The 27456-nt window shown below is 40.5% G+C and overlaps 1 protein-coding gene and 1 long non-coding RNA gene across 2 annotated transcripts; one reads left to right on the plus strand and one right to left on the minus strand.

Annotated features, from left to right (window-relative positions):
• Positions 1-443: 443 nt before the first annotated feature.
• Positions 444-16878, plus strand: WDR75 (WD repeat domain 75). The gene is made up of 21 exons (XM_005486949.4): positions 444-694; positions 842-971; positions 1706-1771; positions 2339-2432; positions 3011-3135; positions 3453-3523; positions 3831-3944; positions 4483-4571; positions 5347-5505; positions 5787-5846; positions 5936-6051; positions 6518-6690; positions 7478-7641; positions 9825-10008; positions 11411-11505; positions 11854-11949; positions 12496-12665; positions 13241-13300; positions 14351-14494; positions 14577-14668; positions 16519-16878. The coding sequence occupies exons 1-21, from the start codon at positions 459-461 to the stop codon at positions 16721-16723; spliced, it is 2643 nt and encodes an 880-aa protein (XP_005487006.2). The 5' UTR covers positions 444-458; the 3' UTR covers positions 16724-16878.
• Positions 9072-25489, minus strand: LOC102061488 (uncharacterized). The gene is made up of 3 exons (XR_012581932.1): positions 24039-25489; positions 14340-18289; positions 9072-10515 (listed from the first exon to the last, which is right to left on the minus strand). It is a non-coding gene; the product is annotated as an uncharacterized LOC102061488 (long non-coding RNA).
• Positions 25490-27456: the final 1967 nt, after the last annotated feature.

Here is a 27456-nt window from a genome sequence, read left to right on the forward strand (position 1 = left end):
CCAGGCGCTGAGGCCAGGAGGGACTGGAGTGTGGGGTGGGGGGTAAAAGGGGCACAGCCTCTCACGGGCCGGCGCTCCCACCGCCTCTTAGCCTGGGAATGGCCGCGGGGAGCAGCCGGGAGAGGTCTCGGATGAAAACTCTGGTAGTGGGCACGGGCAACATGCCCGCAAGCTCCACAGCTCCCCACACTCACCGGAGCTCTGAGAGGCGCTAGGCAGGGCACTAATGAAGGGCGGAGCACCCCGTAAAAATCACCCGTGGCCAGGTGAGGGCGGGCTCTGCTGCCAGGTAACCGGAGGGAGGACACAGTCTCAAGCTGTGCCAGCGGAGGTTCAGATGGGACATTAAGAAGAATTTCTTCAGAGAAAGTGGTTGTCAGGAGCTGCCCGGGGAGGTGGCAGCTCCTGGAGGTGTTTAGGGAGAGCCTGGATGCTGGGTGCCACGCTCCGGGTCATGGATGAGGCGGTTTTGGGGCCGCTCCCCTCCTGCGCCGCCCCGGAGTGTCCATGAGGGGGCGCGCGTGCAGCCCGTCCGCAGCACGCGGCGGCGGCGGGGCCAATCAGCGCGGGGCGGGGCGGGGCTGCCGCGCGGGTGGCGGCGGGACAAGATGGTGTCGCCGGGCGCGCTCCGCGTGGTGCGCTGCGGCGGCGGCGGCCAGCGCGGCGCCAGGGCCGTGTTCTCCGCCGACTCCAAGCAAGTGCCACGGGGGGCCGGGGCTGCCGCGATCGGGGGGGGCTCCCGAGTTCCGGGCCGGGCTGTGCCCGCCGGTGTCTCCGCGGCCTGCGGCTGCTCGGAGTGCCCGGGCCCCTTGGGCCGGGGTAACGGCGTTTCCCCCCGCAGGTACCTGCTGTACGCCTCGGGGGACTTCGTGAAGGTGCACAGCGTGAACACTGAGGAGACTCTGGGGCTCCTGTGCGGCCATGCCGATCTGGTGACCGGCATCCAGCTCAACCCACACAACCACATGCAGGTTTGCGGGGGGAGGTCCGGCTGGGGGTGGCCGGGCTGCCCCTGAGCCTTGTGTGCCACCGCCGGGGCTGGCTGGGGTTCGGGAAGGGGTTGGGAGTGGTTAGGGTGTCGTGGAGCTGATGTTTCGCTGAAATCTGACAAGAAGGGTAGAGCTCTGTCAGTTTCTTACAGACACAAACGTGAAATGTCATGTGAATTGCACTCCTTGAATGGAATGACAACAAAACGGAAATACAGCAAAATTTCCGGTTGAAATTGATTGAAAGAGTAAAAGACCCGTATGAGAAGATCAGAAATACTGTGGTTGGTCTTCACCCATCTGTATCTGCTGGTAGTGATGCAGATGTGACTAAATCCCTTTAGCTTGCCCAGTGGCTCCCTCTGCCCCCAGCCTGCCTTCCCTGTTCCTAGTTTGCTTGGGCTTTTTTGGTGTCTGGATATAAACCAGACTTATTTACCAAGAGGGACTGAGATAAGTCAGTGCATATCTTATGCATATTAGCTTTGTAAAACTGGATGTTCACATGGTGGGTATCTGTGCATTCACTCTTTGTGGCAATGTACATTTTGAACTAGAGTAATGATGTTGTGTTTGCCCTTCATTTGACGTCAGCACAGGGCTGGTCTGTGTCATGTATTTTTTATTATTCAGTTACCTGGTTGTGATCTTAAGTAGAATCTGGCTTTGATACATTGATATTACTTATATAGTTGGTTTGGGTTTTTTTCCTTCAGGTCTATTCTTCCTCTCTTGATGGCACCATTAAGCTGTGGGACTTCATGGATGGCATTCCTATTAAAGTATGTTGAGTTATTCCTGTTAAGAGCATTTAAAAAATGGGCACAAATCAGTCTGAGATGGGTTGTTCTACTATGAACACAAACTAAAACCCATCTAATTATGGCAGTAAAGGGATGTGTGATGATGATAATGATGCAGATCCTTTTGTGGTGGGAGATGTACTGACATACTGACCTTGCTAACTGCTGCAGTTCTGAGTCTAGGGTAGCTCTGGGAAGTCTGCTGCAGTTTGGGATACACCCATAGGAATTGGTCCAATGGCTTGAAAATGTGGGCTGCTTACTCTTGCTCATATTTTCTGCTAAATATCCACTTCTGGGTATGCCTTCTGCTTTGTGTTAGGGATAAGATATCCTGAGGCTTTTCAGTAAATCTGATGTCTCATATTTCATTAGTTGTGTTTTAACATTTGTGTCAGTCCTTGATAGAATAAAGATGTATTTGTCTTAGAATTGAGAATTTTAATTAGTACGTGAACCTTTCTGTAAGACATTATTTCCTTATTTTAAAGACCTATACACAAATGTAGTAATTGTTGATTTCCTTCTCTTTTTTTTTTCCTTCAGACTTTCACTGTAGGATCCAAACTTCTGGCACTGTACGCGCTTGCCAGTGCTGAGGACTCGGTGTTTGTTGTCATTCCAAAGAAGGGTGAACGAGGTACAGTACAGGCAGCATCATCCATGTCATCTGTCATTCTGTGTCTGTGCTGCTGTCCCAGCAGTGAGCAGTGTGCTTCAAGAATGGGCTTTAATTAATTGTGAAATATTTTTTAAATCCTGTGGCAGATGTCTAGTACTGCAGTTTGTACCTCTTTCAATCTCCTTCTGTGACATGTATCATTCCAATATTTGTCTAGAAGAGTGCTTGTCTTTGCTTTTGAAGCATGTACTGCATGGTTGTGGTCTCACAGATGCAGTTCATCTTTGAGCAGTGCTCACCAAGGTTCAGGTTATACTACTGACGTTGGGTAGGAGTGCTGGGGATTACTCTCCCACCTTAGGCAGTATTACCATAAACAGACTTGTCCTATTCACAGCATGCCTAGGTATTTTTTAATGGGATTTTGTCTGCAATAAATACACTGTGTACTATAATATATTGCTACTCCAGAGCAAGAGCAAATACTGTGCAGCTTCCCTTGGATTCTCCTGCTTACACTTGCACTGACACCCACTGTCTCGTCCTCATTCTTCAGTACTACTGTTGGTTTCAGATAGATTTTTTTCTTTGGTCAGATACATTCCAGCTGGTCTCAGTTAAGCTGCCAAAAGGAGCAGGCCAGGATCTGGAAGGCAAGGAGCTCTCAGTGGTTCTGGATGGTGTGGGTGCGTCATCAAAGCAAATTGCGTTTGGAAGAGAAGTATGTTCACCTCTGGGTTTTTTTCTTCTCTGAGTGTTGGTTGGTTGGGTTTTTTTCCTCTCAAATGATATCTATACTGTTTATGCCTTTATACAAAGTACAGCAGTACTGAAACAAAACTAGAAGTAAATTAATCGGTGTAAGAACTATACTTTTTTAATATTACAAAAGTAAAAAAGAAACTTGGAGACCTAAAATGGGAAAGTATTTACTCAACGTCAGCTTATATGTTGTAAAGTATTTTGTAGTGAAATGTATTTTATTTTTTTCTATGTGAAAACTTAATCTGTATGTCCTAAATGGCTTTGCTTTAACAGGATTCATATGTGGTGTCAGTGAAGGATGTGGATCTCCAAGTTTATTTTTTTAAACAGAAATTGTTGAACAGGTAAGAATAAGAATGAAAATATCAGGTATTGATTCAATCTGATATATCCTAAATGGTTTTTAAATCATGATGTGTGCACACATGGTCTCATATTTGGTTTTCTGCTGGGGGATATGTAGTCATTATATGAGAGGAAAATAAGTCTGTCGTTATTTTTTGAGAGTGCATGTAACCATAACAACTTGAAAATGTTTAGTTTTTCTAATCAGAATTATTTTTTATGTGCACTAGCTGATCCTTTTGAAGATTTGTTTCAGAAAAACCAACCTAATTCTTAAAATTAAAGTTCTTTTTTTAACTTTTGAAGGTTTTCTTTGAGTACAGCAAAGACAAAAGGAGACAATCGCTTCAGTTGTGTCGTGTGCCATCCTACAGAGGATTGCATTGCAACTGGCCATGCTGATGGAAAGATTCGCCTCTGGTACGTGGAGCTTGGTTAACTGTGCATCCCATGAGCTCCTCTGACTGTAGGAATTAAGTCAAACCTTAGCAAAGCAGTCTGATTTATCCTTAGCATTGCCATTTTCAGAAGTCAGAATGAGCAATGAACCTGCAGTGCTGACAGTCTATATGTCAAGTGGAAAAAATGCCTATGTTAAGTTATGCTCTGTTAAACCTAAACTTAGGTGTAAAAGGTAATGTGAGAACAGCTGAAATAACTCTTTATGGGCACATCTAAGGAGAGCACATCAGTGGAATACATGATTAGAAACACTACATGGTTAAGTTACTTCCAGGGCTGAGTTGCTCAGTATATCTAAGATATGAGGTGTGGACCAGGAAGTTTCTGAAAACCTGTAGTGTGGTTCCTTCCCTCCTTCTGCATCACTTGAGCATAGGATAAACCAGTCTAGAAGTTAGAGGACAGGATGATATAATTGATTCAGTTCAATATTTCCTTTGGTTTACTCTGTTGTTGATGTTGTGAGTAAACAATTGTTTTGTTCCTCTCCACACAGGAGGAATTTCCACCACAAGAAAGGATACACATATTCAGCACTGCACTGGCATCATGATACTGTCATGGATCTGGCTTATTCTTTGGAGGGTGAGTAAAAGAAAAATAAAAACCAAAACAAAGCAATAAGAAAAACCCTACCCAAAAATCTCCATCAAACAAACAAAACCTCAAATTTGAAGTGTTGCAGCAGACAAGGAAGAATCTGTAGAAGCTCCAAATTTGTACACTAACAAGTTAATTTCTAGAATTTTAAGTGTATCCAGGAAGGATCTGAAATAAAAACTAAAGGAGTTATTTTTATATGCATTTTGATTGGCATTTATAATGTCAAATACCTTTCTCTTGTTGTAGAAGGAAAAATCTAACCCCTTATCTCACCTCTTCTCCCTCACGTCCACTCTTCCTCCCCTTCTGTTTTATTAATAGTAGTACTGATGAGTTCTTGCATCCAAATAAAACAAGTCAGTCTTGTCTGAGCTCAAACCTGCTGTCAGAAATAATACATTTCTGTTTGAATTGTGTGATCTGAACTATTCTTCTTAAGGTATTTCTTACTGCAGAGTACTTTTCACAGAGGGAGAACAATTTAGCCATATCCTAACACAAATATCCAGCTGATTCAGAAAGTGATGGGATCTACTACTCCCAAAGCATTGCTTAAATTTCACTGTAGACCAAGTTCCTGTTACTTAATCCAAGTTTCTCTAGCAATTTAACAGGAGATAATGAAAAACATGTCTTCTCATGCTCAGTTTAAAAAGTTTTGAGAAACTCATGCCTGTCTGTCATTGTAAAGACACAGGCTGCTGATTTCATTTCTTTTTAAGCAAAACCTTTTAACTGTATTTTGTTGCTGGAAAAGGAACCAGGTTGCTGAGTGGTGGAGTTGAATCTGTTCTAGTCCAGTGGCACAATGAATCTTCATGCCAGAAGGATTTCCTGCCTCGTTTGGGGTCTCCCATCGAGTGCATCTCCCTGTCCTCTGACGGCGTTCTCTGCTGCACCCTGCACACCGACAACAGTAAGCAAAAACACATCCTAGCATCACTTCAGTGGAAATGCAAATCTGTATGAGCTTTATTTTGTTGATTTTGCATGAATTAACTAAGAACTGCATAAAATTTCATTAATGATCTGAAAAGAGAGTTTCTTTTGCTCTTTGAAAGTTCTGTGAATTTGCTTGGTGACTGCTGTAACTTGGCTTTCCACTTTGGTGTCATAAATTGGGAAAAGATACATTTGCAGTACAGAAGGTTACAGTTCTTTCCCACCATGAAATGTGTGCCTTGCTTTCTCTTTCAGGAATTTCAATAATCAACAGCAACCTAAGGTTTTCCAGAAGTATTCAAGGGCTAATCAAAAGTAAGTGCAGTAAAATTTGTCTTCCACTTAGAGGGTGGAATGTATCACATGACATCTTTGGTCATTTGTCACCTCAATTTTGTTTCCAGGTAGGGATGTCAAGACTGGCCTAGTAGTTGATCCTAGAACCAAAGCTTTGGTCCTGAATGGAGAGCCAGGCCACTTGCAGTTCTATTCCCTCCAGAGTGACCAACAATTGTTCAGTGTAAGTTGGATGGGCTTGTACCAAAACTTTAACTTAGTCAAGTAGCTTGTGCATCAGGATTTATTTGAAGGCTTAATATGGCAAATGGGGAATAAAACCTTGCAGCTATCCCACAAGGCTGGATTCCAGGCTGACATGTTCTTGGCTTTATCTCTATTCATGTGCTAAGCAAATCTTAAGTATTGATACTGAAAAAAGTACTTTAAAACAACGTGCTATCCTGTTAAATGCCAAAAATTTGTAGGTAAAACACCTTCAAATTATTTTTCATTCTTTCCTACACTTTGCATCGCTGTGGAATCCACACGCTCTAATTCTGCTTTCCCCACACATTGGCATACTTCTTCATGCCACAGCCCAGTCAGGTCTAACTGGAGCCCTCAGAACATCCTTTCTCCGTGGTTTCATGAGTGGTATCTCTTCCAGCTGCAGCTGAATTTAACTCCCCTGTGGGCTTGCTTTGCAGCTGGACATCGTGCAGCGGCAGTACATCCACCAGGCGGGCCTGAAGCAGTCGGACCTGGTGAAGGTGGCGTTCAGTGCCCGGGGCACCTGGCTGGCCACGGTGGAGGAGAGTGAGGAAGTGGCTGACCCCGAGCTGCAGCTGAAGCTGTGGTTCTACACTGAAGAAACACAGAGGTAATGGTAACAGCTGGCCTTCCAGCTGCCAGTCGCACAAATCCCTGCACACAGATTGCCTTGCACAGGCAGAGTTTTCCCAGACCTGGGAAGTTACCGCGCACACAGCAGCATCTGCAGCAGAGCACAGAGTTGCACTGAATACACACACGAAATAATTGGTCTGGATTTATTTTACGTATAGTAATTAGAGACTATTGTAACCATGGGACTTCAATTCACATAATTTCTTGGTATTAAAAATCATGGACCTGACAGAATGATTCTGTAGCTCATATAGTTTTCCCACCTCTGTGTAATCCATCATTAGTTGATTAGTCCTTCTCCAGAAGATTCAGAAGATGATAACTTTATTGTTGGTTTTTGTCTTTAGCTAACATATGCATTAATAGCCTTTCTTTAATTTTCCTTTCCTGGTTAATCGCCTTTCCTTAATTTTCTTATTTAAAAAATTGCATTTTGACTACAAATTATTTTCTTAAAGAAACAAGGTAAAAGATCTTACTACACAGATAAACCATTACTGATTTTCTAAGTACTGGAAAGACTGCCCAGGTTCAGGCTGAGTATTTGAGAGATGCTTGCCTGCTGATAATTTTTGGTGCTGGGCTACTGTATGGAAGCCATTAGGGAAACCTGATCTTTAATGCAGTAGCATTTAGCAGTGTTAATTACAAATTCCTTTGATTGCTCTTCTCCCTGCCCATTCCAGAATCCGCTTGAACAGAAGTCTTCCCCAGGTTCCAAATGAAATAGAATGGCAAGCTTTTGCTTTCTTTTCCTACAGCTTTGCACTGAACACCAGAATAAACACACCCCATGACAACCACATCACAGACATGTGCTTTCGTGACATGGATGAACTGGGAGATGACTCTCTCATCCTGGTAACAACTGGCAGAGACTGTGTGTTTAAAGTCTGGGTGATGGTAGGAGACTCTGATCCAGAAGGTAAGCATGGCCAAAAAATAACTTAATTCATCTTGTAACATAGAACTGTAAGAATAACCTGAACTGGAAATTACCTATGTTGCCATTTGAAGTCATGCTCTAGAAATCAAGACCCTGCTTTTATTTGCTTATTCCCCTGCATTGATTTGCTTCTGCTGCTGCATGAAGTATTGTGTTCTCCTGAGCATCCTGTGAAGGAGTTCTGCCATAGTTCCATAGTATTAGTTTGGTCTGGAGTTTCCTGATATAACCAAAGACCTTGGCAAGCTGCTGCAGAAGGGAGTGGCAGCCTGTTCATTGGTTAAAGAACTATTTGTGGTAGTGATTTTTCCATGCTGAGAGAATGGATTTTTGTCAGTCCTCTGGGTTGGCTTTTCCTTTGAGAATCTTGCTCAAAGGAGCAGGATACAGAAATGTGTCAGTCTGTTTGAGCTTAGTATAAAATAAGAGCACTTCTGCAATTCAACATATCTATCACTTCAGAGTTCATTTTTTGAACATCCTTCCTTTCCATTAGGTACTTGAACATCATAGAAGGGGTATTTAGATATTTCTGATATTTCTGGTATTTTTAATAACTAAATTTAACCTCTTGAAAGACATGCTGATGTTCACTTCTTTCAAACACACCATCTGTGTATGTTTATTGATTGCTCTGTATGCCTTTGGACATGAAATACAAAAGATTTCCAACATATTCATGTCTTTTTACTTCAATGTTATTACAGTGTCAGGGACACTTCAGTGAGGTGGCATTTTCCTGCCACTTGGCTGTCTTGTTATTTCATGTTCCTAAGTAGCTGTGATAGTGGTGTTGCTGGACTGCTTGCAGTTTAGTAATCTGTTTGTCTTTTCATGGGCAGGTAAGAACATGTTCAAAAGTACTTTAGAGCTACTAGGGTTTCCATTTGGCAGGCTTTGCCAGACTTTCTCTTTCCAAGCTCTTTATGCCTCAGCTGTGGCTGCTGATGAGAAGAAAGGCAAACCTTGTGTCATACACTGTATTAGTAGTAATCTCCCCAGTGGTATCTGAAAGAGTGTTTGGGTTTGTTTTTTTTCATAAATCATTCTGAGGCTAAATTATATCTTAACTTAATGAGCAGATACTTTGATCTTGAGTATAGTGTCAGTTGGGGATGAAACTTAATTTTCTTTTTCCTTCCACAAAATAGTTTTGTCTCTGCTGACTGGCCTCATCAGGGTGTTTGTATTTGAGGTTACTGCAGGGTTTCTTGGCATATGTGAAAGTACCAATTAGTGGTGGCTGCTGTGGTGTATTTGCCCAGTGGGGCAGAGTAGGAATGCTCAGGTAGAAAACTTGACATGCTGCAGCTTTTCTGCAGCAAATACTGATTTAGCAAAGAGCTCCTCAGTTGAGTTCACTCTGGTATGTGTTCATTGCAGCAGGTCTCCTGCTGGGCCCCTAGATGGTGCCATGCGCTTGGAAGTGCTCAATCGTTTCTGGCTTTTTTTTTTTTTACAGGCAGGTCTTTTAATCATCAACTTTTAGCCATTATATAAAGGGTAGCTTAGCATAAGGTGATTTTCCTTTTTTTCCTCATCCTACTCAAATATTTTAAAAGCATGCTGTAGGAATTATTTTATACTGGGAAATGTATGTTAATGTGGTAAGTACATCACTTTGCTCCAGTTTATTTTCTGGTAACTATCAAGAGTGGGAAATGTGTCCAAACAGAATGCAATGGCAGATGAACCAACAGAAGGAAGCATGCTGGTGGGTCACTTGATGATCCTCAAATCCTCTGTAAGTGAACCATGAGCTTTGTTGGACTCAAATGCAAGCTGTGTTCAGATTTTGAGTGATGCTCCTGTGTTCTTGCTAGAGTTATGACGGAACAATTTTTACAGAAAAATAAGTATTGAATCTACTTGGGTATCATTTTACCTAAGCTCTGCCTCTGTGAGAGCACAGTTAATGGAGTTGGCAAACTAAGCATGAATATTGTACCATGTCAGTCTCAAGGTTCTCTGTTCAAATGCAAAACTGAGGACAAATTAAACCCCTACCAGCTGTTTCTCATATTAAAACAGGGCAGACTCTCTCTACTCTTCAAAAATTGTGAAAGAAAACTGCCTTGCCTTGAGCCTGTTCTGCAGTAATAATTGACTTCTTCTTTCTTCATGTATGGACTTGAATTAACTGGCTTGTTCATTCAATGCAGCACACCAGAGTGTGAGCTGGAGCTGTGACTTTGTGGGCAGCTACCACAACTACCAAGCTACAAACTGCTGCTTCTCAGAAGATGGCTCTTTGCTGGCTGTTAGCTTTGAAGAAACTGTCACTGTATGGGATTCACTTACTTGGGATCTTAAGTGTACATTTTGCCATCCACCTGGAAATATAAGGTACATTTTTCATCTGCTCTTTTATATCTCATTTGAACTCTGAGAAAGAAAGAATGCATTCATAGCAGTCCAAGACCTTGTATATGTTCATAAACTTATACACATAAACATTGAATTTATCAGTCTTAAATTCATATATAGAAAATACTAAAATGGCTTTTAGGTGTTGGTTAAAAATAAGATTGAGCACTGCACTTCCTTCTTACTTGTTTGTCTCTTGTACCTCTCATCCTTAAATCTGTATCATGGAGCGCACAAGTAGTGTGTTGATAGCACTTCTCTTTTCCCCCATTAATCCAGGGGTGAATAAAGTCCTGGAAAAATGTAAATGCAAACAGTTGGTTCATTATTTGCGTATGCATGCATGCAAATGGAAATTAGTTCATCGTGCCTTTATGGTTTATTGATATTACCTGTACTGTGAAATACATATGTTCAACCTCTGTAACCTCTGTTCAAAAATCCATATTTTCCTGGCAGACTATTCCAGCAATGTTCCGTTGTATGCTGTCATGACAAAAAACATCAACATTGTATGGTCACAATATTTTAAAGACTCTTGGCACAAAGAATCATGGCAGCATACAGAGGTTTCTCCCTTCCATGTGCTGTGTGTATATTTGTAAGCTTTTCTTTTGTGTGATGAAATCTGTTTTGTGTTGGTCCTCTAAGATTAGAAATTGAGAAATGTTATTCTGAAACTGCTGTGGAGGAAAGTTGTGGGAGGCATGTGAGCTTGGTGCAGTGGCAAGTTTTTCCCAGGCCAGCTGCCTCCTCTTATAACCTTTACTATTTGTTATATTAAAAGGAAATCAGTTACTCTAGGAATATAAAGAATTGCTGTATTATTTGCATAATGTCAAAGGGCTTTGCTTTAATATACAAATTCTGTCCCTTATTAGCTTTTTTTAAAATCTTTTATCATTACAAGTCCTAAGGCTGTTCTGTTATTCTCAAACAAGAGACTGAGAAATTAAATCACATGCTGTCTTCAACTGGAGTTCTAATAACCCTTTTTAAACTACTTCACTCATTCTGGTTCCTAAACAATAGTAGGGCTTCTTTAAATATTAAATTATTTTCCAATCCCAGTGTGAATACTTAAAATTATGTATGGGTTTGTAATTTATTTTAGAGTTTTAAATCCCTCCTTTATATTGGAACACTGTAGAAACATGTAATCCTTACATATTTATGCACACTTTAAATTATCAGATTTATGTGATAGTTGTGTGTGGAGTTTCATGCCACTTGAGGTGAATGCAAAAAGCAAACTTTGGATTTAGATACCAAAACTAAATCATAACTAAATGGTTTTTGTGACTTGTGAGTAATTGCTACATAGAAAAACAAAGATGAACTCTGAAGGTGACTAATTTGTTTTGATTTTTTACTTCTGTAGGAACATCTGCTTTGGGAGACTAACATGTTCCAAGTACCTTATTGGTGCCACTGATTATGGCTTTCTGTGTTGCTGGAACCTGCTCACTTGTGCATGTAAGATCAGCTTGAACGTGTGCTAGAGTAATTTATTGCTTGAAATTACTGTGAAACCTTGAAATCATTCTAGTTCAGTGTGGAAATGAGATTATTTTCATACTTAGGAGAATATCCTGTCCATGTGCATGTGCTTTGTGTGTGCAGAAATAAATCTTGGGTTAGGTGAACGATCCCAGTAATAGTAATTTCTTACACTTGTGTAGGAGTTGGTAGCATTTGTGGGTTTTTATTCACCAGGGAATGAGTGGAGCTGCTTCTTCCAGCAGCTAAGGCCCTGTGTGGTGTTTGCTTGACCTTTTGTTTGGCTCCTTTTCACCTCTGCCTCTTGCTGTGCTTGCTTTTCAGTGGAGTGGAATGCCCACCTCAACGTCGTGGTTCTGCAACCTGATCCCCTTTCTGAGCACATTGCTGCAGTCTCATGGCTCTCCAAAGAGTCCAGCTGTAAGTACAAAGCCTTCTTTCACTAGTCATGATCAGCAGAATTTAAAACTGGGGAAGCACAATTCCTAGAAAAGGTTTTCTTAGACCACGAGAGCTGGAGAGGGACTTCAGTGGGTGCTTGCACCTGTGGGAACTGAGCCATATCTGGCAGCAGCATTCAGATAAAGTGTGTTACCTTTTCGTCCAGCTGGTACTTTCAGGTACAGGATAGATCTCAGGATTAGCCACACGTTCTGGGTGAGGGTCTCAAATGTTCTTGGCCCTCTCTTGTAAATGCAGAACTATGCAGTTACATTTTAGAGCTCTGACAATAAATTAAGATAACTCTTCCTACAGAAATGTTAATTTCCAAGTGTGTTCTCTGGACTGGAGTGTTGTGAAAGGTCCCTTCTGTTATTGACTAAAGTTAGCCAGTTATATTCCTGTGAAGTGGTGCTTGGAGGCAATCCTGTCCAGCTTTCCTGGCTGTGATATGCAGGGCTTTGACAGCTAGCCAGGAGCATAAGAATTTCCTGATTTAAAAAGAAGGTATTTTTGGTTTTGCAGTGTTTGTGTTTAAACCAAGTGAGCCATGGCCAGTCTACATCCAGAGAAATCTTTGTAAAGACAAGATCCTGCTTGCTGCCTTCGTTCCAAGAGATGAACCTGAAATGATTAGCTCAGAAAAATACCTTTGGCTGAGAAAATCCCAGCTGTTTTTTCTTACAGATACACAAGTAAGGAATAGTAATTGGTAGGTGGTTCCCGGGGAAAAACTGTTTTCTTTAAAATGGATTGATGGGAAATCAGAGTACTGCTTATGAGCATAGAAGTTCCTTTTTTGATTTCATGTCATTGTAAGCTGTGCTTTGTTGAAAGCTTTTAACTGCCAAAACAGCCTAAGATCAAAATTATTTACTGGTCTTCTACTATTCTTGTGAATAGTTTTATGCTGCTTCATTGATACAAGAGACTAGATAACATGGGAACATTGTCTGTGCTGTTTAACTTAAACAAGCACCTAGAAGCTGTATGGATTATTGCTGATTATTCACATGTTCCATGTGATACTCAGTTTCCCTGTAATTTCTGGATGGGGTTTTTGTTTGTTTTCCCAAAAAGCCCATAGAACCTTTAGGTCCATTCTTGCTTCTCTTCAGTTTCTTTACAAAATAAAGATGAAGAGATGGTTTTCCTCTTCCACTTGACTGATAAAACTTTTGGGCCAGTTGGAAGCTTCTGTAGGCAAGCTATGTAAATATAGAAAGCAGTTTCGCATATGATAACTCTGCTACATCCTTCTGCATTTTAGGAGCTGATGACACTTAGCACAAAGCCTCTGGAAGAAAGGCTCACACCATCAAGCAAACAGGTACCTCTCATAGAACTTCTGACTGAGATGGGCAGGGCAATTCAAAATTCTGATGGTTATTTTGTCATATTGAAATTCCCTTTTGTCATGAAAATGCTCACTAGATCCTTACCTGGAGTCACAGGCACTTAGCTGAAGGGGCAGTAATCTGTATTTGCTTATTTTTTAACAAGAAGTGCTGTTTGCAAAATTTTTTTTAAGTATCAGTGAGCTACTCCATTTCCCATGGGGGGAAAAATCATAATTTTCTAAAAGATTCAGGTTATGCAAATGAAGCAAAATGTTTGAGTAAGCTCTTTTCTTATCTTGGTTTCTGTAACACTTGGAACCTTGAGTGTGGTCTGAACTGTGAGGATGAACAGTTGTCAGTCAATTGTGATTTACTTGTGAGAAGGAGTTCCAGAATTGCATTCCAATACGTATTTCTGTGGAGAAGTAGTCTGGGAAATTGGATTTTTTTTTTTTTAATTCATTTTGAAGAAGTTAAAACTGTAACAGCAGCATTTGATTGATTTGGTTGGTCAGTTAACTAGATCAAAGTAGAAGTTAATGTCTTTCTAATACAAAATGCTGTGGGTCCGTGGGCATAAACAATCAGTTTCTTTGGAGGGTGGGAAAATAATTTGGTGTTCAGATAAACGTATATCGATGCAGGAAAATGCCAAAGTCAAGGTGCCATGTTTTGCTTCCCATTGTACAATTGTATCTCTCTGCACATGATGTTGGAGTATAAATCATCTTTTGGTTCTGTGAAATCAGAAAACCCATCCTTTGGTTTTCTGGCACATGCACCACCTTCCATACTTGGAAGTTAACAGGTACACCAGCAAACTAAAATCCAGTGTTCTTGGGGCTCGATTCTGGAGAGTTTTGTAACCCTCTGTGCAGGATTCTCTCGAGACACCTGACAGAGAATGAGTACAAAGAGCCACATAGCTCAGTTGAGTTAAATTTGAGTGTAGGCTTTTTTCACTTGGGTTTATTCTGAATTTTGGTAACTTAAAAGGAGATAGAATTGTGACACTAAAATCCTACTTACATTTTTTCAAGCTGGCAGTAGAAGAAAGTCTTCCTGTGACACCATTTAGTGTGCTGCTGGGAAAGCACAGACGTCAGCAAGCACAGGAGGATACAGACCTTGGAAAACCAGTTGTTCATAATAAGCAGGAGCAAGCTTCACCTGCTGTCAAAGAGGTAGGAGTAATTACAATAAAAGTAATTACAAGCAAAATCATGACAAACAGTCTTTCATAAAGCTTTTGTTCTATCTTTGCAGCTTTTGCACACTCCAGCACACGTTTTGCCATCTGCTTCCTTCCTCTGCACTATATTTATTAACTCATTGCTCATCTCCAAAGAGAACAAAAGGTAAGAAAAGTTCAAGAATTCTCCTTAGTTATCAAAGTTACTTTAAATTATGTCAATCTTTGTTTGAAGTGTAAAAGCAGTTTTCCAGCACTTTATCTATTCAGTAATTTAGTAGAATGCTTCAGTGTGGTAATGGTCTGGCTATTTAGTGTATTGGCTCTTTTGTTGCTGTTACTTTGCTGGGTTTTGCCTAATGTGCTTATATGCAAAACACTGCCTTTTACACTCAAATGTTCTTTATGAATTTAACTTTATTCCAGGGATTTAATGGCTTTTTAGTGCTATTTTTGGTTCAATATTAGATTCTCAACTTTATTTGAAATTCCTATGACTTGCTGCATAATTCTTGGTTTCAGTTTCTAGCTACACCACTAAGTTAGAAGCTTGATCTTAAGAATTGGTTTAGAACTCAAATGTCATTTCTAATTAAGCTACAGAATAAAAGGTTATACTGTAAGCACATCTAAGTTTGGCTTACAGTGCATTAATGCCAGTTTAATAGAGTAGTTAGATAGGTACTTAAAATTGTAGCTTTCTCCTTTGGGATCAAAGGAATGCAGGCACAGGGATTATGACAGTGCCCTTTTGTACTAGGATTAATATCTTGTCACTTACACTGAAGCCAGTTCAGTGATTGCATTTTTGTGCCATGTGTTCTTTAAAATGCTTCATTAGACTCTGCCAGGCCGGGGATGAAAGCCTGTCCTTGCAGTCAGGTGTTGGTGTGGGTTTGCCAGATGGGTGAGTGGGAGGTTCACAGGGCCAGGGCTCAGCAGGAACAGTCACAGCCCCTGAGTGCCCTGGGTTCTGCCCTGCAGCCTGTTCTGGGTCCTGCAGGATCTCTGACTGCACAGCACAACAAAACAGCCACACAACAGTGGCAGAAATCTGATACATGGGAACTTGCATCTAGTTTCAGTCCTGAAGAATGTGGGAGTTCAGTGACCTGTGTAAATATTTGCACTTGCAGAGCTTGTACTTTGACAGCAGTGACTGCTGTGGCTGTGCATTTAAAGGTACATGTAATTGTAAGCATTGGGCCCTTGAAGATTGATCACAATTTATCAGTGTATATATTATACAGTTGGATATATTATTAGCATTAAGTGCTTCTATTTTCCTTGGCAATATGATATTACTGTGTGCTTCTCCATTTACATTTTGTTAGAACAGAGGGTTTTTAGAAGACCAGTACTGTTTGTTTTGCCAGGCAGTTCACTCTTAATAGATCTGGACTATTTATACAACAGACACTTGAATTAATACTATTAATTAATGCTTTTTAAATTTTAACAGTTCCATATAATTTGTTGGAATCATGCTTTCTACTTCAACACAGGCTTAAATCTCTTGAACTCAGAAGGGAATGGCCACTTTAAAAATCTCTCTACGTTTAGAGAACAAAAAAACAAGCAACCAAAGAATTTTTTTCTTTCCTAATAACACTCTAGGTATTTTTAAGACCAAGTGACCCTTTTCAGATTTGAAAGAGAACAATGACCTTCTTGAATACTGTCTCATCTACCAGTATATCCAACATTTCTGATACTGTAGGACTGCAATGTTGTAACATTTGTCATAATGCTGACTTGCCTGCTCTGCAGTTACCTATTATATTTCAAGAAAAAAAACTATTTTAAGTTTACTTAGAGGAGAGCTATTTGAAAAATGGCTTGAAATTGAGATGGCAAGACAAGTATAGTAGGTAGACTGAAAGGAAAAAGGTAGATTGAAATGAAAAAAAAAAGATAAAATCTTGTTTACTTAGTTGTTTACATGATACTTCTCCCCTTTAGTACTGTAGTATGTGAGAGTACCTATTAATTGGGTTGTTTCCAACCATCTTCCAGTGCTGAAGAAGTTGCTGATGAAGTAGAAATGGAAAGTGAAAAAGCAGAGGATGATTCAGATGAGGAAGATGTCACAGAAATGGAACAACAGGATACAAGCCATATGGAATTATTAGGAGAGATTACATGTAAACTGTCTAAATCCCAGGAAAAGGAGCTACGAAAAATAAGAAAAATGGACTACAGCTGGATATCAGCCTTCTAAACAGACATCTTACTTTTTTTATACTGCAAGTTGAAGCTTTGTGGATTAAATATTCTTTTAAATTTTTTTCAGGTCCTCTGGCCAAAAATTTTATCAGCTTCTCTTTCCAAAGGAATGCGGAACAAGGGGGAGTGATTAAAGTTTTGAAAAGCTGATTCTGCTCTTAGTTTATTACTGATTCTCTGTGACCTTAGAAAATGCTTAACCTGGCTTGGAGGCTCCCCACCCCTTGCAAATGTATTTAAAAGGCTAATAGCAAAACTGAGTTCATTATCTGGCTTGTGATCAGTTAGCAAAGTGACAGCTCAGCTGCTGAAAATCTTCCCCACTGGGGCTGGGTTACTGCTGCCAAAGGCAGCCACAAATGCCTTCAGTTGGTGACAGAGCTTAGCTCAAGGTGTGGCAGGGGAGCTCAGGTGGTTCTTGATGCTATATGCAGGTAAGTAACAAGTCTCCTCCCAGAAGTTCCTGTCCAGCTGTTGAGACAGATGAGAAGTGGTTAAACATGTGTGGTTAGAGAATATTTAATCTTTTGTGGAGTTCATAGAGTATGGAGATTCTCAGGTGGAGGGTGCACAATGTATGAGCACTACGGAACCTTTCCAGATACCAAGACAGCTGCATCATGCAGGAGATCCATCAGTTTATGCAACAGCCAGTTTAACAGCCCTTTAATGCATCAGTTGCAATTCCAGTATCTCACTTAACTATAGCAGAGTGTAGAATTGGTTTGAAGTGGTGAATTTGTGGGCCCAAGTTGGAATACAATCTCCATGGTGCTGCAGTATGAAGGCAAGCAGATGCAAATGGTACAGGTCACTAAAAGCCCTGAAGAAACAATATTTTGCTAAAACTATTCAGATTTAAAATGCTGGAGAAAGAACAATCCAACATTCAGTGAAAGCTGAGTTCTCCCTACTCTACCTTTCAAACAAAGTGGAGGACCCTTTTCTTCCTCTCCTGTGTTAACATGATATAGTGGGAGGCAGTTAGTGGCAACACTTTTAACTTTTTTGGGGGAAATTATCCTACAACAGACAAAATCTGTCGCTTCCACCCATGAATAGAAATACTGAAATTCATCCTTAGGCATCAAGGAAAGCAGCTCAGAATCATTTTCCTAGCAGGTTTACCTCTCCCATTTTAACACCACTACTTAAAATGGTGAGGCACATTTTCTTCTATCAAAGATTATTTACTAGGACTATCATTACTGAGATTTTAAAGGAAAGTTTTGCATAATTAGGTATTTTCCTGTTTAGGCCTTGGTATGCAGAAAAATAACATTTTAAAACCTGTAAAGATTTTTCAAAGTTAGTTTGTAAGTTCATGTCTTTTATTTCTATCACAGGGAGAGAAGGGAAACACACTACCACAACTCTGGCCAGTTTTCTGCTTTTGCATTTTGCTCCCTTTGTTTAACAACTTTTTAGATAACCTCATATGTAGCTGAAGAAAAAAAATCACAGCTCCCCAAATGTCAGCAATTTTTACTTTCATCGCTGTTACCTGCAGAGCTGAAACTGATACAACCTCTTCATAACGTTGGACCCAGTGGATTTTTCCCTAAAAGTTTCAATGGAAAAAATAGGGAAAATTATTTAAGATTGTAACTGACAAGTGATAGGTTTTGAAAACTCAGAAACATTAAGAAAATACAGGAAAATAAAAAGTAAAAAGATTCCCCTTCCAAAATATGCACCACACTAGGAAAGACACGCTGAAAGGTTTTGGAATTTTTTTCTTAAATACCATCAGACTTCAGCTCTGTGAAAAACAAGTGTGAGTTGAGCAGAGATCTGTACGCATGTTGTTGCAAAAGTGCTGCTTCAAAGTCTGCTGTTGTGTTACTGTGTCAGCAACATTCAAGTGTGGCTTTAAAGGAGGAAACCTTAATATCTGTTCATGTGGGAGTTTTTTAAATTCACATGAAAGTCAAGTGCTTTTCTGGAAGCCAGGCTGGCATGAGCAAGAGACAATTCACGTGCAAGTCAGCATCTGAAGGTGCAATTCAGTTTTGTGTGTAATGCATTGTGTTAGAAATCTTCATCAAGATGCAGCTTTTAGACTTAAATCTTTTGTTATTACTGACTTGGTTTTGCTTTTCCCAGCAGACTGAAGGTACTGGGATAACAGAGGGCCCTCACTTTGTAGTTCTCTGTGTGTGTATTTTCTGCTCAAGAAAGAAATACATTTCTGGTTACAGTTTTACTACAGTTAACAGGCACATTCTTGACCAACCTTTTAGAAAATGTCTTCTGACTGATACTGCAATTGCAACAATAAAGAATACAGAGGGAGGGCTGCTACTCATTTGTCTGTGGCTGCTTTGGAATGCTTTAGTTTTAAAACAGTTTTCTGCTATTCCTTCTTTTTTTTTCCCTTTTTTATTTCAATCTTGTGTATCCCAGTAGCCATAATCAGTCCCTGTATTTACTGTGATGTCCTAAGTCAAATCTTAATTTGATATTTTGGCTTCTGCTTCTTCCTTCTAAAGGCTACTTTACAAGAGTTTATTATTCTTTTATAGAAAGATTTGACACAAAAGACCACAGAGAAGAAGACTGAACTTAATCTCATGATTCCAGTTACATGATAAATACAACAGGTAAGAAACACCTCTGCAGTGTGTAGAGGTCAGTGTTCAATACATGTGGGTGCCCTGTGCATCCCAGCAGGACACCAATTTGCAGTGAAGCAGTCACAGCTTTATTTAGGCTGAGGGACAGACCACACGAGGGTGGCAGGTGCCTAGAAGGGGACTTGTTTACTTCCCAAATTTTCCACTCAGACAAGTGGCTGCTTAAACATGACAGCCTGAAATTCCAGCAGCTATGGCAAGCATTTAAAAAAAAAATAAATATACAGGCAAGGCTTTATGGAGCACATCATGGCAATGGGCTCTGACTGAGGCGCTGCTCCCCTGAGACTGCTCAGGTGCTGCTCTAAATGCTGCAGAGGTGCCCAGTGATTTCAGCCCATGTGTTCCAGTCAGGTGCAGTTCCACAGGGAGTGAAAACCACTGCTCTTCACTGGCATTTTGGGAGGCCCAAAGCAGTTATGAGTTAACAGCAGCTCCAACACGTGGCCTTGGTGGGCAGAATTGGCAGGAAAGCCATGAGAAAGGGGCAGTAGTTGCTATGGATTTTTGAGTTCAAGAACAGGGGGAAAAAAGCCTGCAAATTGTGCCGCGTGTTTTAGGATCACCTGGATCTTTATTTCAGCCAACAATCATTGTCTGGCTGGCCTTGGGGAGGCTCTTGCAGATACCTCAGTGTGCCAAACCCCAGTCTGCTGTGAGCCTAAAGCACATGCTAACAGCCAGAATTAGAAGCAGCAGAGAATAGGACAGAGGAAAACAACAGCAGCTTCAAATGTAACTCAGAGAAACCTGAACAGACCTTCTGCCCCAAAGCAGAGGAACTTAGGTATATTTATTCTTGACAGATCCTAGACTAATTTTGCAAGCCTCTGATAAAAGCCATTATAATCTGATAAAAGATTATGGTATGGAATCTGTTCAGTGCTTATCTTTTCTGACAGACACAGTTTTTCCTAATAAAAGTAGTTTTTCCTAATAAAAGTAATTTTTCCTGCAAAATTTCTGTGCCATTCTTCATTAAGAATCTGTAGAAAAAAACCTGAAAGCATGTTATTCTATTTCCTTTAAATAAAATAACATCCCTTATAACTCTTATTTTTGCTTTTCCCTGGTCCTTAGCAACACCAGAACTGTCCTTCAGCCCTTCTTTGGGGTAATTGCTTAAAGGTCAAAGACTGTTCTGACTAATGTGTAATTTCAAGGGCAAAACTAGTCAGAGCCATTTAATACATTTCTGGGAAGTCCTAAAGCCTGTTCTTTCTCTGTTCTGGCTTGTACTCCTTGCTGATTATCTTTCTGGTGATGGCAGAAGCAAAGGCAGCAATTTGTGCATCAGCTAACATCCCAGTGCTTCTCAGCAAACCCCTCTCCCAGTGCAGAATCCCTGCAGAGCACTGGTTTCTGTGGATATCCCAGTTCAGACTGAACAGGGCAGGTTTAGCTTTAGCCTCTGCACAGCATTTCCTTGTGGAGTTAAGCAGTAGGCTGTAATGATGAAAACTGGAATTTAGCCAGGGCAGCAAGGTCATTCCCTCTAAGGTTGCAAAAGACATTTAAATCATACTCTGAACAGCTCTGCATTTTAACTACTTCTCTAACATAAAGGGGTGAACTTGTCACAGTAGTCTCTTCACAAGATGGAATCATTATCAGAGGGCAGAAATAATGAACAATATTTTTGTTTGTACTGTAAAGCCAACTCAGGATGAAATCCCTACTCTTCAGCAATCACTGACAAAGCACCCTTTCACTTCATAGTCCAGGGTCACAAAGTCACAAGGCCAGCAACAAGGTAAAGTACCAAATCTTAAAATACTGCTATCTATAAGCAGTGTTCTGACTTGTATGTGTGGTCTGAAAGTGAATGTAGCCCCAGCTTCTTACAAAGAATTTCTTGTTAATATTGTTGTTAACAGAGGGAGCAAAGCCCTTTAAGTAAACACCATCATGTGGCTGTAAGGAGAGTTACCCCACAGCTCTGGAACCCATGTATCCGCAGTTCCTGAGGCTGTGGTTTCTCAAATGCTTTGAACGTGTAAGTGGCCACCATGGAAAGAAGCATTCCCATCTCCCAGCTAACATCTGCTGCATCTCCTGTGCCAACACAAGCTCCCATTGCCTTTGTGGGGAACTGGCTGGGGGAAAAAAATCTGCATATAGCAAAACCAGGTAATACATGAATAAATAGTTTAAGATGTTCCCAGAACTGCAGTTCCACTGAGAACAGGACAGGACTTTTCTTCAAGAGGTTTTCTATGCTCAGAACATGAAGTTTTAATGCTTTACATGCAAACCTCACTCACATTTGTCCCAGAGCCTGTCCCTTGTCCCTCAGAGCCCTCCCAGGAGAGCTGAGCCACACCCAGAACATTCCCAAGAGATGTTTGTTTGGTGTGATACCCGAGACAGCTCAGCTCTCACGCAGCAATTCCTGGTTTCCCCTTCCACCCTCTTCCTCCTCTCCCAAAATAATAGGTAAACAAATAAAGCAGTGGCCAGCAGTTCAAAGAAAATACTTCTAGACTGATGGCATTAAACTGCTGAGGGTGATTATTCTATTAGCTTCTAAAATTAAAACTGTTAAGGAACGTGAGCTTTTTAACATGTAAGGAATTATCATTATTGGAGCCATGACCTTTCTCTTCTGTTGACCCTTCCAGATGAAGCTGTGTAAGTAAGAATTAGGCTTATCATTCAAGAACAGACACTGCAGCCATCAACTCATCTCATTTCTTCATGGGAGCAGCAACAACGGAGTAGGTAGAAGGTAGTGCTCAGAAAAGCAAGAGGTTTGCCAGTTTTTCAAAATGGCTTTCTTATACTCTAGCTCCTTTATTTTAAACTAGCTAAATTATCCAGCCATAAAGCTGCTTATCAGTTGCTGCTACTGATGCCTCAACTTATGTTTGTTTGCAGTGCTTAGTTTATTTTATTTTTAGATTCGAGATTGTGATCAAAGCTTTGAATATCTTGGCTATTTCATTTCCTTTAGTGACCAAAGGAGTTTTCATTTCTTCCTCAAACCAGTGGAACAAGCCAACAAACAAACAAACTCTCCAACATTATCTGAAATGTTATCTCTTTCATTTTTAGTCACTGACTTTATTATTTTTAAAGTAACTTGGCGCTCCCATAAAGTTTGCTAGTCAAAAGCAATATACAATTTTCACCAAAGTCAGACACTTCTGTAATGAAAGGTTTTGTTCAGGCTGAGTTTCCCCTGTCCTTTGAGCTTCCTTGGCCCTACTCTCTTCCTTCCTCGCAGTCCTAGCTCTTCTATGGAAGAAATACAGGGAAAGTAGGGACATCTTTCACAGCTCTTCCTTTTCCACTTTGAAAATGAAGTTTAGCATGGCACAAAGTTTATCTTATTTGTTAAAATTATGTAAAGATGCGTTCTCAGTATGAAAGACAACTGAACCCAGTCTCAGAAGGAGGATCAGAGGGGTTTGACACCTTGGGCTGTAGCCCTGTGACCGAGCAGGAGCACAGGGACTGTTGGGGTCACAGCTGCAAGGACAGTGAAGAGCAGGTCCCAGGGCACGTTGCTTTATATATAAAACATTGCTTTAGCCTCCTGTTTTTTCTTGCGAGCTGCAGATTGCTCCATTTCCCCATCACTTCAAAGAAGGAAAACTACTAAAAATATAAACACTAAAAAACTGTGCATGAGCTCTTAGTACAAAGAAACTGTTTAAATCCTGAAATATCCCATCCTGAAAAGAGGCCTTTTTCACTTGGCATAGTGCAAATGAAAACTGGATTTCTGAGAACTATCACATCTGTAGGAAAGAAAAATTTTCATATTGCTTGCTCCATCAGTCTGTACAGTATGTTATTTCTGGACTGCATATTCTGTGAGTAGGCTCAGGATACAGACAGTTTATCTTTCCTTTTCTATGAAATCTACTAGCTGATCTCAAGGATTAAGTGGAAAGAAAAACTCACATCAGTTGCAAAATAAATACCCACTTCTAAATCAACAGGTTAAATGAAGCCAGAAAACCACCCTGAATGCCAATCAGTGCAAATCACCTGGAAACCATAAATAATAACTTTCCAATTAACCTGCAAAGAATGTTCCAAAAAACATCTCAACTCAGAATAATGCAATGTAAGTAGAACCACTTACAAAATAATTAAAGATGGGCTGAGATAACAAACAGTGGAGATTTCCAGGTGACCCTCTCAGCTCAGAGGTAAATCAAGCCACTTACACAGTTCAGGTAAAACAATTCAGTGCATCCTGTAGAAATGCTGCAAAGATCTCTCTATAGATAGATAAATATAATACAACCATGGCTGAGACCTCAGTTTAGAGATGGATACCAATGCAAACACAAACAGGTCAAAAAAGGAGAGCTTCCTATTTATATTCCAAAAATTTCAGAAGTGCTGAAATAGTTTTCCAGACTAAATACGACTGTGTGATGTATCAACATGGAAATCCTGCATCCAGAGAAATAAATTTTAAGCATGCTTAGCTCTTTGTTAGAGAGAAGGAATCTGCAGAGACTCATGGGTGCCGCTCATGTTGCAAGAGTAGCATCAGCAAGCAGAGGAATAGCAAAGGGGAACAGGCTAAAAAAGACCCCATTCTTTAAAGCTTTAGGAGAAAGAAACCCACTAAGTTCTATGCACAGCACAATGTTGCTAGTTTTTCCCATATTTCTTTAGCCTTGGTTTGATCTCTGATGACTACATTTCATCTACCTGGAGCATTCACGTCCCTTTTCTGTATGAATCTTCTGGTGCAGAGCCACAGCCTCCTCTTCACTGGGATGTTCATGGAGAATCTCTGCTCATCTCAATTAACTCCCTGCAGTGCAGCCTCCTGGTCCAACAGGGCCAAAACTGACCGAAGGGTTCAAAAGTTATTTGGGAGGGGAGCGGGGCCGAGGGGGACGCACACAGAGAAATTGCAGGAAGTTTCATTTTTCTCACGGAACCAAGGCAGAAATCAATTCTCTCCTTTTGTACAACTCCCTCCTAGGCAGTCATGCCAAGTGGGAGAGGCAGCTGCTGTGCCTTTTCCCTGAACTCACACACTGGGCCACCTGCACACCAGGGAGGGAAGAGGATCCAGAGGATCACGCACAAAGCACAGGGACAAGAATCTCACATTGAGACCCTGCTGATCTATCGACTTAAAATCTATTCCAAAAAATGGAATCTAACAAATTCAGTCTAGGTTATTGTTCTAAATAAGAATAATTAGGAAAGAACAGCAAGGAGGATTCCTGCAGGCACATCAAATGGACTTGAAAGATGACTAAAATGTCCTAAGTGTTTTATTACACTAATTAGTGAAAAGCTGTTCAACCAGAGCTGACCCAAAAACTCTGCATGTGCAGCACAGCAGCTCACACTACAGAGAACGACAGATTAAGTTTGACTCTGGGCAACAGTTAGGTTTGACTCTGGGTTTTACCCTAAGCTTAGATTTTTTATTTTTTGTAGAAGATCCTTTTTTGCTTTAAATTTTATTCCTGTGATTATCAGTTGAAGGTTTATAGAACTGATATTAATTTCCTGTAAATTTACTGAAGTCTTATTCTGCAAGAGTTTTCTGTAGCTGTTCTTTCTTTCATCTGTTTTGATCTCTGTGGTTGTTTTAATTACCATCTTACTAAGTTTGCTCTAAATTTACAGGACCGAGAGCCTTACACCAATACAATTTTTTCTTAAAAAAAAAATAATTCAAAGTCTTAGAGAGAAGGAAAACATGGATGGCATCTGGAAACTGGTTTGTTTCTGTTTTGTTTTCCACAAATAATCAGGCTTTGGACATCACATGTGTGGTTCTTATAGGTGAGGCACAGTTTGCCCAAGCAAAGCCCTGACAGGAACAATGAATTTTGCTGTTTGCAATCCTGCACACTTCTCCCATTCCCAAGGAATCAAACAATGCAAGAGAGAGAAGAGTTCACAGCTGCTTGGTATCCAGCCTGAAATGTGGAAGACGCCATTGTGCTCAGGTTAATGTGCTAAATATTCATTGCAAAGAAGCAGACCTAAGCAAGGCAAACAGGCTGCCTTCATTAAGGAATCTAAAATATGTGCTTGTTTCTGACATCTTTTTAAAAGAGATTCAAGAGCTACAAGGAAACCACCTCTAGACTAATGCAAATGTGGCTCTCATCAAAACAAAGTTTAAAATATTAATAGCTTAACAGAACTCAGAAAACAAAAACTTTTAATGAATTATTTGTTAAAACTTTTTTTCTCCATAGGGAAAAAAAAATCAGTCTGCTTAACAATGGGGATTATGTTAATTTTCCTATCATTTTACTGAAATCACTTTAATTGTCATTTTCCTTTAAGTTTCATAAGAAGTACAGGCTCAGATCTATAGAATTTAGTAAGAATGGAATCAGCAGGGTTCCAAGGAAATGATCTCGGGATCTTTAGGTGTTGCTATTTCTCAAGAAATTAGAAGAATAAGAAATTCCATAGCAAACATTCAATTCAAAATGATAAATTGAAAAGCCTACCTTTTTATTAGATCCAGTCAACACTAATTATTTCTAAAGTAAAATCTGAGTGGTACAAAGCAGCTTTTTTTTTAATCCTGCATTCATTTTCCAAATTCAACTTGACTATTCATTAATGAGATCACACTGCAAAGAATGAAATGTGAACCAAGCCATTGTGCAAGTTTGCTAATCCTGTATTTACTTTTTGCCCACAAAAAGGTTAGGTTTTCATGTTCATAAAGGAAAATTAGTGTAAATGAAAGAAATATCTGTTTAAGGGAAGAAAAACTAGAGTAATAGAAATCTGGAAAAATGAACAATTCAGAAATGCTGAAGTGCTCTCTTGGAAGGTTGTTACTGAGATTCAAACAAAGGGGGCATTTCTGGCTATTTTCTGTATACCAATAGTGAAATAGGGCTACAGTGTGCATAATGCAGATCAGAGGGGTTGAAACCACTGGCAAATATTAGGCAGGTCCAAGTTTTTAGAGGGAAAAAGTTTTCATTGCTTCTTTAGACTAGGTAAAGCCTGCCTTGTAATCCCAGGGGTGTCTGCTGCCTAAATAGAGCACAAACACCATCTGGGGCAAAGGGGGCTGTGTGTGGGCACTGGTAGGGATGAGAGTCAGCACCACGTTTGTTGGGGCTGGTAAGGCCAAATATCTATTCCAGATATGGCACAGGGGGCACACCACAAATATATTTGTCCCTTTTCTTGACACACTGATGGAGACAAAATCCATCTTAAAAGCCATTACTGGAGGCTCAGGTTTATGAATTTTATGGCTTTGAGGGTTACAAACCAAAAGGCAACAAACATCAGAAAAAAAACAACGAAAACCCAGTCTGATTTCCCATCCACCTCATGCCCCCAATTCTAAGAGCAATATTTGTCATTTGAGATTATGGGCTTTGGAGAAATAGGGTTTGTTAACCCAAAGTGTTTCATTTGCTGAGTTTGTAAGTCCCTCGTGCGTAGGGTAAAAACCAAATAACCCTACAAAACAGCTGTGTTTGCATTTAAACAAACATTAATTGATTGAAGTAATGAGTAACCTCAAAGAATGGTTTGGAAAGTTCACAGCATCCTTCAAATGTTTGTAGACTATTAGAAATTAACTAATTTAATTTTCTAGGTACTCTTTTGCTACAGCTGTATCTGGAAGCAGGGGGGATGGAAGACACACCACGCTTGTGTGTAATGGTTAGAAATAAAAGAAATTTGAGTTAAATACTCAGAAAGGTTTTCTGGACAGTAAATCTACCTCCAGTTTCCAGAGGACACAGTTCTGTTACACTCTGCTTTTTCAGAGAGGGGAAACACTGCAGCAGCAGCCTGGCAAGTGGGTCTGGGCTTGTTCTGTTCCTCCACCTCCTGCAAATGCCCCGACACATCCCCCAGGTGTGAGAGTGGATGTTGGGATTTACAGAATGTTCTCTTCAGAGGCACATGGCCAGTCCCTCCTGAGAGCTTAGGGCAGGGCTGGAGCCCCCAGAATGGCTGGGAAGGGAACACAGCACCCATCACTAATGTCATACAGTCCCAGGGCTGTCCTCAGGCAGAGGAAATGAAAAGATGGAAAGGTAGAACTCATTTCAGATATGTGTAGTACCTCTTCAAAGGAATTTGACATGTCAATGGTATAGTCCATAAA

This window comes from Zonotrichia albicollis, chromosome 10 (genome assembly GCF_047830755.1).
Source record: "Zonotrichia albicollis isolate bZonAlb1 chromosome 10, bZonAlb1.hap1, whole genome shotgun sequence".
In the NCBI taxonomy this organism is placed as follows: domain Eukaryota; kingdom Metazoa; phylum Chordata; class Aves; order Passeriformes; family Passerellidae; genus Zonotrichia; species Zonotrichia albicollis.